Below are 12,542 nucleotides of genomic sequence, written 5' to 3'. Positions count from 1 at the left end.
GTAGACTTGTCTTGACTCTTCTCTACAAGAGTCAAGACAGAAGTCAGACCACCAGAGCAAGAATTTTAGCTGAGGAAGCTTCTGCGATTTGAAGCGAAACGTCCTCGCGTCAAGCAACCCAGTCCAGTCGAAGATTCAAGCTTCTCTACGATGTTACGAAAAGTGATTTAATACAGTAATTAGAAATTGAGTACATGTTTGTAAAGGCATCATCAATTTGGGGGGGCACAGGGAGGATTGAAGTTATATTAGGGCAAGGGTTAAAAGCAGTGACTGAAAGTTGACTGTCATGAAAATGGGATACATTTTGTGACAGTATCACAAAAAATGAAAAACCCACCAAAAAAACAAAAAACTGTGACACTGGGCTGGTAACTGCATGGACCCAACACACTGCACAGTACATGTTGCTCAAAGTGATCACTTTCCTTTTTACTTAATGGCTTAACCTGCTAAAACCAAAGCTTGAAGAGGAAAAAGGTTTTGAGTTAAAAAACAAAAAAATACACCATATGTCCATATGTGGACACAGGGTCTCGGGAGGATAAAATGGCTTAATCTGAAGAATCATGAAAAAACAAAACAAAACAACAACAATCAGAGATTTGTGATGTCCCCCAATCCGGATCTGGATCACCTCCAAAATTCAGTAGAGTCTTCCATGCCCCAAAATCTAACTGGTGCAAATAAGGTGACAATAGGTGAAGTAGTTTTGACGTAATCCTTAAAAGCCTATAAAGTTAAACTTGATCCTGATCCGGATCTGGATTCTGGATTTAATGAAGTCTTCTATGGCATAATATGTATCTGTGGTACAAAATTGTTGAGAATCTGTGAAGCAGTTTTGACGTAATCCTTCAAAGCCTATATAAATTGAAATATTGCTCTAGAATCCAGATCTGGATCACCTCCAAAATTTAATGGAGACTTCCATGGCCCGAATATGTATATGTGGTGAACATTTCATAAAAATCCATGCAGTAGTTTTGACTTAATCCTGCTAACAGTAATCCTTCAACGCCTATATAAAGTGACACTTAATCCAAAATTTGGCTCTGGATCACCTCCAAAAAATTTCATGGAGTCATCCCTTGCCTAATATTTATCTGTGGAAAAAAAAAAAAAAAAAACAAAAAAAAAAACTTTTGTCAAAATCTGTGCAGCAGTTTTGATGTAATCCTGCTAACAGAGAGACAAATGAATATGTAAATAAATGCCAATGATTTTATTACGTCCTTGGCGGACATAATAATTTCCAGTACTGGGTTGACAATACCATATATTGTATTATGATTTGAAAACAAAAATATTATATATTTTAATATAAATATAGTACTTGCATGCACAGTAAATTTTTGTAAAGTACAATTTACTCACCACGTTGTTATTGTAAATAAGAATTTGCTTTTTCTTAATAACTTACCTGGTTAAATAAAGGTTAAAAAAAAAACTCTGCTAAGACTACATTTGCTCCTCGATAGTTACTATATTAACTCTATCATTAAGTAAAATCCAATCTGTCAAGTTGTTCAATCTAATAAGGGTCATATATGCTGTGAGAGTGTTGACTGTACATGAACTTTTATGGGTAGAAATCTGCAAACACACTAAGAAATTGAAAAACAGAAATGGACAGAAAAGCGTATAGTACTTTGTTGTTCCACCTGTACCTCAGCAGGGTACAAAACATGATCAGCATTGATTTTCTACCTTTAAAATTAAGCACAGGTTCACAGATTTCACCTTCAAGTCCATTTATGTAGAGAATAGGAATTGTTTTATTTATTTATTTTGACAAATGTACTGTTGCATACAGAAATGATAGCCCTGTTTGTCTGTGTGAGGGTACAAGAACAGACCTAAAAGGTTACAAATGCTTTGTTGCATCAGTTGTACCTTTGGCTAAAGAAATGATACTATTTGTGTGCATCAGTGCTTGCAAAATGTGCCTGAAAAAAAATACCACTTTGGTGTCATTATTGTCATTGCTTTTGGTGTGGAAGATCGCTTAGCCTGCCATGTTTGATAATTTCTCATTGTTAACATTTAAACAGTTAACCCTTTAAACCATTTAAATACATTTCATTTGCCATATAGTGCCACTATACACACAAGAACTAGCATCATAAGACTGAACCGCATGGCAGAAGCCACTTTAGTGACCTTATCTGTCTCTATATTGCAGGATTTACAGGTCAGAATAAATAATATGTAGATTTTAAACAGATCACTACTGATGCTTTTAACTTGTTAACATCAATATAATTGATCTGATTGATCGGGCCATTCCTGTGCACTTTGAACAAGACAAACCAGACAGTGTGAGTGAATGCAATAATTGGTGGCAATGACCCCCCGCTACACTTACCCCATTCATTGGGTATGTCTTCCACCCCAGCTCTCCAAGCACAGACGTTGTATCCAGCAGCACAACTGAAAAAGACAAGAGAGAAACATAACCATTAGCCATCTGTCAACACACAAAGTCCTATTTTCACACTGGAAATTGAAAAATCAGTCATAAATGTGGTCATTTAGGCATGTTTGTATTAACAGAAATGAGTTTCTGGAATGAATATGTATGAGCCCAGCATATACAATGGAAGCAACCTTTTTTTTTTTTTTTTTTTAACCACTTGCAACACAATTTGGGGACTGATGGATTGCACTCAGATTGCTGTCAACAGTCCATTCCCTTTCCAGACATCTTTCCTCCCTTTCACAGCTTTATTTCAGTCTCACTCACAACAACAAGCTCTTCTTGTGCCAATGATTTAGACTGCTCATGAGATAGAGCTGTCCTAAATAAGTTATTTGGAAAGGAAAACCTGCTAAAGAGTAATCAAGATAAGGGATATTTTATGCTCAGTGGATTTTCTTTATATGACATGTACCAAACATGACACTAACCATCCGAGTAGGAAAATAATGCAAATTTCCCCCTATAAACAAAAGTTCCTAACCCCTTATCTTCTTCTTTTCAAGGACAGGTTTAATAATTCAATAGGAAAGTGGCACAGTGGCAAATGATCTACAGTCAGAAGGTGCAAATATGTCTTCTTGAATTTACTTTTATTGTGATGCAACCACATAACGTTTACACCTAAATTTATTGGTAAACTATAGCGGCAGAGCCGGCTCTAGCCATTTTGGTGCCGTAGGCGAGATTATGGCCTCTCCGCGTGTGATGAGGCCAGTAGGAGTCGCTGTGCAATAGCAGTCAATAGGCCTCATTCCTCCAACAGCTAAAGGATACTTTGGCCACTCAAGCTGGAGCTTGGGATTTTAGCCGACTGGTCAGAGTGTCAGCCTCCCATGTTGGAGATCGCAAGTTCGTGTCTCGAGGGGAGAGAAGGGGAGTAATTACATTAAAAACACAACGCAGATGAAGGAGAGCACAGCCCCTACATTGGTGCATTACATTAGTGAGCTACATTGGTACATACACACCAACAAGGAGACAGATAGACACACACAGAAAGATATAGTGGCAAACAGACAAAGAGACATACAGACAAAAAAGAAACAGAATAAAGTCACTTAGCAGCCAAAGAAAAAAAAATCGTGATGTACAGTGCATCCAGAAAGTATTCACAGCGCTTCAATTTTTCCACATTTTGTTACATTATAGCCTTATCCCAAAATGGATGAAAATCATATTATTCCCTCACAATTCAACACACAATACCCCATAATAACAATGTATTTTTTTAGGCAAATTAAAAAAAAAAAAACCTGCATGGGTGGTGGCCAAGTGGTTAGTGCACTCCCTACCCCTGCCACATTTCTCCTTGTAAGGTGAAGTTGCATCAGCAAGAGTATCCAATATAAAACTTGTGCCAAATTAACATACAGATCCACCTTGGATTTGCTGTGGTGAAATAAGTGAGCAATGAGCAGCCGAAGGGACCGACTTTTATTACAAAAAAAAAAAAAAAATTCTAAGAAGACACATGAACATAAAGCCTCAGTCCCACCGAGTGAAGAAGGAGTGAAGAAGGAGCCACGCACCCTGTTTTTTTGTTTTGTGAGCTATCGTGGCATTATAGTGGCTCAGAGTGGCTCTTAGAGGCATTATCTTCAGTTTACAAGGCTCCCCTCTGAGCGTGGCGCTAATTTCAAGATGTTCAAAATTTAACAACAACAGCGTGGCGCAGTTTGTGTTCGAGTTACTGCGACGGCTTAGAGGCATTTGCGTGGTGCTTACGAGTCTGCAAAAAGTCCATTATCCGTGCGCCTGGCACCTTCACAGGACCTGAGAGGCTATTTTTGGAGCGGCTCCTCCTCTTGCGCACACAATTGCACCTGCTCTGTGCGCTGGACTCTATATATTTTGTAGTGGATTAATCATTTTCTGCCAAACCTTGGATGTTGAAAACACTTCTAATCACTTCTGGCATCACAGAGGACTGTTTCATCTGGACACTTTTTTCCCCTCTCTTTCCTGCTCCATGTGGGATGTATTTTGAACAGCTTAAGGTAATGTTTTTTATAGCTTGATAAAACAGTTCCTTGCTGTTGTCCCATAAAAAAATAAAAGAAGGGACATCTTTAAATGCTGCTGTGAATCTGTGAATTGAAAACCCACACTTTAAAGGGACCAGGTGTGGGAGAGCTGGAGGTTTGGACCAAACTCATGCCTAAACATGCGCCAACATGGCGTTATCATGGCGCTATCATGGTGCTATCATGGCACTACGTGGCTTAGTGTGGCTGATGCGAGCCATTCGAGGCTGTAATGACAGGTCGGTCGTGGCTCACTAGAGGCTGCTACGCGGCACATGCGGGGTACAGAGAGGCACATAGTGGCACCTTCATAGTGAATACATGACAGATGAAAACGTGGGTCATTCTTAAAATAATCACCCCACACCCGTGCGTGGCTCCTTCTTCAGCCTTCATTATTCGGTGGGACCGAGGCTTAAGTATTCACAGCCTTTGGATCTTTGGAACTGGGAGACTAGTCAGGATTGAGGGAAAGACGAATGCAGCAATGTACAGAGGCATCCTGGATGAAAATCTGCTCCAGAGCACTCTTAACGTCAGACAGGGGACAATGGTTCATCTTCCAGCAGGACAATGACCCTAAGCACACAGGCAAGATAACAAAGGAGTGGCTTCAGGACAACTCTTGAGTGGTCCAGCCAGAGCTCAGACCTGAATCTGATTGAACATCGCTCGAGAGATCTGAAAATCGCTGTGCACCGACGCTCCCCATCCAATCTGATGGAGCTTGAGAGGTGCTGCAAAGAGGAATGGGTAAAACTGACCAAAGATAGGTGCGCCAAACTTGTGGCATCATATTTTCATAAGATTTGAGGCTGTAATTGCTGCCAAAATCAGACGATGGGCAAATAAATAGAAAGACAGACAGGTACACAGATAGACAAAGAAAGAAATACATAAACAGATATAGACAAGCACACAAACCAAAAGTAGCAAAAATGGATAAAGTAGCAAAAAATGGAAACATCAAAGTCTATAAAAATACATGTACATAATAATATGCAAGGAAACAAACACAGACAGGCATATAAAGAAACAACATAAGCAAATATACAAATAAGTGCAGACAAAAAAAAAAAAAAAGTAATAAAACAAGTAGACAAGGAAACAGACAATCAGGCATTCAGCCAAACAAACAAATACAAAAACAGGATAGCAAATTCACAAAGAGACAGCAAAATAGATAAACAATAATAAAACAACTAACCAACTTGGAGATAATTTAAAATAGAATTTGAATTGACATACACCTCACTTAACATTCAGCAGAAACACATCCTGTAGTTTCAAAATTCAGGAACATTCTTTCTACCACCTTGTTGGAGGTGTCAAACACAGATGACATCATACTGTAATTATGGGACAATGAGCTCAATCAGGTTGTAATTATTCTGTGGTATGTAGTGCAAAAATTTGGTGAAATGAAAGTAACACTACACTCTTTCTTTGATGTATTATAAGCCATTACTGTTCATTGTGATCATCAGGAACAAAATGTGATCTGTAAATACCATTCTCTCACATGTTGCACAACACACTGGATACTGACACTTAATTAAAAAAAGAATTGTCCATTTTCTGACGTGGGCTGAGTTTTGAGTGTCAGTGAGGCGTAAACGTTCAGTTAGACCGTAAGTGGTTCTTTCGCGGACTCGTTATGGCAACACAAATCACTGTTATTGGTCATTTTTCCCACATAAATCTCCATTAACATCATTACCTTGGGAAAGGCTGATATTATAACTGTATGCTGGCAAGATCAAGAGAAGAAGAAAGAAAGAATGGACATACTGTGGCTTGCAAAAGTATTCAGCCCCTTGGTATTTCACACATTTTAATTTGTTTATGGCATTTCAAATACAAAAAGTAAATCAGGCTTCTCAATATAAAAAAAAAAAAATCTAAAATTATCTTCCTTAGACTCAAACTGAAAGTAAATCTCTACAACCTGATATAAGTTAATTAAAAATATAAAATCAAAGATGATGGGTTGCATAAGTAATCAGACCCTTTGGTATAATACCTGTAAATAATCAGTTTAATTGCCAGTTTTCTTCAGACAAGTCAAGGGATGGATACATGAACATTTCCAAGTCACTGAATATGTCCTGAACTTTATTTACATCAGTTATGAAGAAATACAAACAATATGGCACTTTACGGTAAATCTGTCTGGAGTAAACAGTTCTCAAAAACTGAGTGACTGTGCAAGAAGGAGAACAGTGAGGAAAGCCACCAAGACACCCAGACAACCCAGAAAAAGTGTTAGGCTTCTGTGGCTGTGATTGAAGAAATTGTGTATAGTGCAAATTCTGCGTTTTGTATCTCCAGTTATACAGCTTCACGATGAAGTGGTATAGAGGAGGGTCTTCTTTCACTAAAATATCAAATCTAGGCTTGCATCTCAGATGTACCTTCTGGCAAATTGTAGGTGAACTTTCAGTTCTTCTTTTTAAGAAAATCCTCCTCTGCTCCACTTCATCATGAAGCTGTATAACGGGATATAAAATCCAAAACTTGCACTGTGCATGATTTCTCCAATCACAGCCACATAAGACTATAACTTCTTCTGGGTTGTCTCGCTATCTTGGTGGCTTTCCTCACTCTTCTCCTTCTTGCACAGTCACTTGGTTTTTTCAGAACTGTCTACTCCACACAGATTTACCATAGAGTGGAATGTTGTTTGTATTTCTTCATAACTGATGTGAATAAAGTCCAAGACATATTCATTGACTTGGAAATGTTCATGTATCCATCCCCTGACTTGTCTGAAGAAAACGGACAATAAAACTGATTATTTACAGGTATTATATCAAAGGAGCCTATTACTTATGCAACCCATCATCTTGGCTTTTATAATTTGAATTAATTTATGTCAGGTTGTAGAGATTTACTTTCAGCTTGAGTTTACAGAAAACAATTTTAGAAATTTTTATATTGAGAAGCCTGGTTTACTTTTTGTATTTAAAATGTCATAAACACAATAAAATATGTGAAATACCAAGGGGCTGAATACTTTTGCAAGCCACTGTATTTAAACCTGTGTGCCAGTTATGACACTGTGGTGTCTGCAGACAACTGGAAGACAAGGATTGTCCAAGTATCAGTTTTTCTGAGGTTTCTTTCCCATTTCCACAGTGAGCCAATAACCTTTCAGCTTCCCTTTGTGTCCCACAAGCCTTATAAGACCCACACTAGTGTCAAAGACACACTCTACCTGACCACTGACATTCCTCTGGCATGTGTTCTTGCTCCTACACTGTTCATTGCTAACTTGGACTGGTTGTTGGATAGAGTTGTGTAAAGACTTTGACTTTGAGGATGATGCAGTGATCATTGCAGAATCAATGGGTATCCTGGTTGTAGCACTTGAGAAGCTGAGCAAGGACACTGAGTGTCTGGGTTTGTCCTTGTCCTGGATCAAAACTCAAAACCAGGCTTTCAGTGATTTTGTGGACTTGCCCATCTGTGTATCTGTATTTGGCCAAAATCTTGAACTCATAGAGTCACTTCCTCTGCAGTAACATTCATGTGTCTAGGTCCTCAGCTTTTTGAGATTGAGAGACACCTGTGAAGAGCTTCTGGAGTCGTGAGGTTGATGGACAAAGGTGTTTGGGAGTACTGCTATCTTTACCATTACTAATAATAAAAAAAATATAATAATGACAATAATAATAACCTTTATTTAACCAGATAGAATTCCATTGAGCTCGAAATAGGGCTGTGCAATTAACCGAATTTCGATCACGATATCGATATTTGTATCAAACGATTTCCAAACTCGTATAATCGAGTGAAACAATTTAAGGGCCTTTCATCATGCCAATCCGTCAACATGTCCCAAGACGCATGACGTCAGACGCGTCGCTTCAGAAGCGGCAAGGGGGCGGGATTGCTACGTCACACTCTGGCTGTTTCCACAACCTGAAAAAAGTTCAGCGATCGCCTTCCTGAATTTGCGTCGCCTGAACCACAAAAAAAAGCTTTAAAAAACAGCAGTAGAACAGTTCTCCCATCACCCTGCTGGGAGAAGCTTTTTTTCAGCTACTTTTTGGAGTGACGCCGACCGAGGGAGGACTGACGACTTGGTGGGATATCGATCGAACCGCAACAGCGAGCCAATCCGCACGGAGAAGCCGGCCTACAGGCATCATTCCTGGGCAGAGCAAGGCAGGTAGCTGGGGTGATGGAGCAAACCCACTTAGTCCGAATTCTCCCACTTTTTGGATATATGCGAAGTCCCAGTTTGCCCAACGGAGTTTAGTTCTGCAGCTTTATCGTGGTGAGAATAATGTAAACATAAAACGTGACATTTACTGAACTGCTGTGATAATGATTGGCTAACATTAGCTTAGCCTTTTAGCACATTTGATCTGAGTGAACGCTTTTTTTATTTTACCAAATAAAGCTACAGCTTTTTTCAAACACCACAAAAGCTTAACTTTAAATAACTTATTTTTTCTGGCATTTTTATTCATTGTTTTTCCCCGTTTTTTTCCCTTTTTTATATATAAACTCTTTAGTGTTTCTTTATATTTAAAAAAAAATATTTTTATTTGTCCTAATCAGGAACATTTGCTGTGGAGACAACCAAACTTCCATTGATGAGCTGAACACCACGTCCAGTTGAAAGAAAACATCTCTGCTCTTCAAAATAGGACAAAAGTGTCTTCAGCAACACCACCAGAGTTCAAAGCTGCAGAAGAGACCTTCATCTGGTCCTGAGAATTCAGCATAACATCACCTGCTTCTAAATAAAAGGCTCTTTCAACAGCAACTATTTTATTATTTTTTAAAAAAGCTGTTTCATTTTATATTTTAACAATAAATGAACGGATAAATTTCTCCAAAAGGAGATAAGGAGATGTGGTCAAGGGAATGATGACAAAAACACAAACTAATGAACATAAATTGAAACAAAAACAATGCAGCCGCACTATGTCCTAGTAGCACAAGTCAGGGAGATGCCCAAAGACACTGACCAACTGGTCAGTGACAACAGGGAAGGGAGAGGAAAACAGAAAAATAATATATAATACGATATTTTTAATATTTATTTTATTCATTTTATGTTTTATACCGGTAAGGTACATTACATTTTCAATTTGGAGGTTTTGCGCACATTGTCTATAACTATTTCTTATTTTTAGAGTGAGAGAAATGCTGAATAAATGCATTGTGTAACTAAAAAAAATAATCATTTGAATAATCGTGATTTCAGTATTTACCTAAATAATCGTGATACTGATTTTTTCCATAATCGAGCAGCCCTAGCTCTAAACCTCTTGTGCAAGGATGACCTGCCTAAGAAAGGCAGCAGCACACATCATAATGGACAGGTTAACATCAACATTAATATCAACATGAGAATGTTGGTGATAAATAAAATACAATCAACTTGGCCTTAATAACATTGCACATGATGCAAAGGCTCAAGCAGATTTAGTTTTAGAAACACAGGTATTGCGCGAAAGAATTCTATTCACGATCTCGGAAAATAGACTGGAAGGTGTTCAAGGAAGTCAGGCAATTTCAGTTCAGATCAGAGAATGTTCCGATCAGATGGAGCTGAAAAACTAAAAGGCATTATTTCCTGCTTTAGTGCAGACATGAGGTACACGTAAACACATCATTCAAACGCAGAGCATAACGGCTGACACTTCTGACCAAATGGGAACTTGATGACCCCCCAACACTTGAAGAGATCCGAAAGGCCACCACGCAGCTGAATCCAGGGAAGTCTCCTGGCATAGATGGCATCCCAGCAGAGGTGTACCAAAATGGAGGTGAGGCAGTCCTCGACAAGCTTCAGATTCTCTTCTCCAGTTGCTGGGAAAAGGAAATGGTTCCACATGACCTTCGGGATGCGGTCATTGTCTCCCTGTACAAGAACAAGGGCGACAAGTCCGACTGTTCTAATTACCGGGGCATCACTCTCCTCTCAATAGCAGGTAAGATTTTGGCTCGAGTGCTGCTCAACAGGCTTACCCCTACCATAGTGCATGAAAATACTCCCGAGAGTCAGTGCGGATTTCGGGCCAACAGGGGAACCACCGACATGATCTTCGTCCTGAGACAGATCCAGGAGAAGTGCAGAGAACAGAACATGGCCCTTTATGCAGCCTTCATAGACCTAACCGAGGCTTTTGACACGGTCAGTCGTGAGGGTTTGTGGAAGATTCTTACACGCCTTGGCTGCCCTCCAAAGCTCCTCACCATCATCCGCCAGCTGCATGAAGGCCAGATGGGACAAGTGAAGTACAACGGGACTCTGTCTGGCAGCTTCCCCATCTCAAATGGTGTCAAACAAGGTTGCATCCTCGCACCCACTCTGTTCTCCATCTTCTTCAGCATGATGCTTTGTGAGGCCACAGAAGACTTGACAGACGGCATCTAGATCCGCTCCAGAACCGACGGAAGTCTGTTTAACTTGCGGCGCCTTCTGTCCCACACTACGATCACAGAACAGCTAATCATGGAGCTGCTCTTCACAGATGACTGTGCCCTTGTCGCCCATACGGAGCAAGCCTTGCAGCACATTGTCAACTGTTTTGCTCAAGCAGCAAGAGCCTTCGGCCTCACCATCAGTCTGAGAAAGACATAAATGCTATATCAACCGGTCCCCCATACAGCATATACCCCACCCCAAATCAACATCGAGGGTACCAGCCTGAATGCAGTAGAGCACTTCACGTATCTCGGTAGTGTTATCGCAAACGACGCATCTGTTGCCAAGGACCTAGACAGTTGCCTTGCCAAGGCCAGCAGTTCTTTTGGTCGACTCTCAAAGAAAGTCTGGCAGAATCATGCACTGCGCCTTTCCACAAAAGTGCAGGTCTACAGAGCCATTGTGGTCCCTACCCTCCTGTATGGAGCTGAAACCTGGGTTCTGTATCGCCAGCAGATCAGATTACTGGAACGCTTTCATCAGTGTTGTCTCTGAAACATCTTCGGGATCAAGTGGCAGGACTACGTCTCAAATGATTACATCCTTACCAGAGCCAAACTGCCCAGCATGGACTCTATTATACTCAAACAACAGCTTCGTTGGGCAGGCCACGTAACCAGGATAGATGATACACGCATGCCGAAATTAATTCTCTTTGGCGAGCTCAAGGAAGGGAGACGAAACCAAGGGGCCCCCAAAAAGCACTATAAGGACCAGCTGAAGAAACAGCTCTCCCTTGCAGGCATTCAGCATCAGTCATGGCAGCATCTAGCTACAGATAGACTCAGCTGGCATTCCAGCATCAAATCCGCCAGCCTGAAGTTTGAGGCAGAAAGAAGGGAGGCCTCACGCCAGAAGCATCAAAGACAGAAAGAGCGGGCAGCAGCACAAGCCCAGCCTAGTCAAGTGTTCATTTGCCCCAAGTGTAACAGGTCTTGTGCATCCCGCATCGGACTTTTCAGCCACCAGAGGGCTTGTAGAAAATGAACTAAACTTAAAAAAAAAAGGCCTTCCCACTATCCTCGCAAGCGAGGAAACTGCCAACAACTGACCACAATTAACTGACAATAACTGTCACATCAAAACAGTTATAGGATCCTCAGCTTCAGCTTTAAGAACTGATTTTCTGGTATAGGAGGGGAAAAAATGTGATATGAATAATTTACTTTATCCCATTTACTGTTGTGATCTGTCCCTTCTCTGTCTTCTGTATGTTAGTTGTCATTCTGGTCAGTCTCCTGTCTGTGTCTTGTCTGCTGTATTGTTTTCCAGGATTGCACACTTTAGTCATTCTTGAGTTCCACTTTAGTTTTTAATCTTTCATTCTTTGTCATCGACTTGATTACTTTGTGGTTCCCCTTTTAGTTTGTTTAGTTATGGTATATGTTTGTTTCTACTCACCCCCATAGTTCATTATGGTTAGTGTCACTCTGTCTTTGGTTTGTAGGTGTGTCTCAGTCACCGGTTCTCCCTCACACCTGTTTCACATCCCCAATCACTCCACCTGTCACTCGTCTGCTCATCTCTTCTGTTCCCCTTTCAGTTTGTTGATTTCTACAGTGTGACTCCCACAGTTTTCAACCCCTAC

General features: G+C 40.3%; 1 protein-coding gene across 2 annotated transcripts in view; it reads right to left on the bottom strand.

Annotated features, from left to right (window-relative positions):
* The window catches only part of LOC117524148 (ephrin type-A receptor 6-like), an 866,515-nt gene that overhangs the window by 836,586 nt on the left and 17,387 nt on the right, over positions 1 to 12,542 (bottom strand). For both annotated transcript variants that reach the window (XM_034185882.1, XM_034185881.1), the window contains exon 2: positions 2,369 to 2,433. In XM_034185882.1, the coding sequence (XP_034041773.1) occupies positions 2,369 to 2,433 (65 nt within the window). The remainder of the gene's footprint in view (positions 1 to 2,368; positions 2,434 to 12,542) is intronic.

Source organism: Thalassophryne amazonica, chromosome 14, assembly GCF_902500255.1.
Source record: "Thalassophryne amazonica chromosome 14, fThaAma1.1, whole genome shotgun sequence".
NCBI classification, from domain to species: Eukaryota; Metazoa; Chordata; class Actinopteri; order Batrachoidiformes; family Batrachoididae; genus Thalassophryne; species Thalassophryne amazonica.
This window is presented reverse-complemented; position numbering and strand designations above follow the sequence as displayed.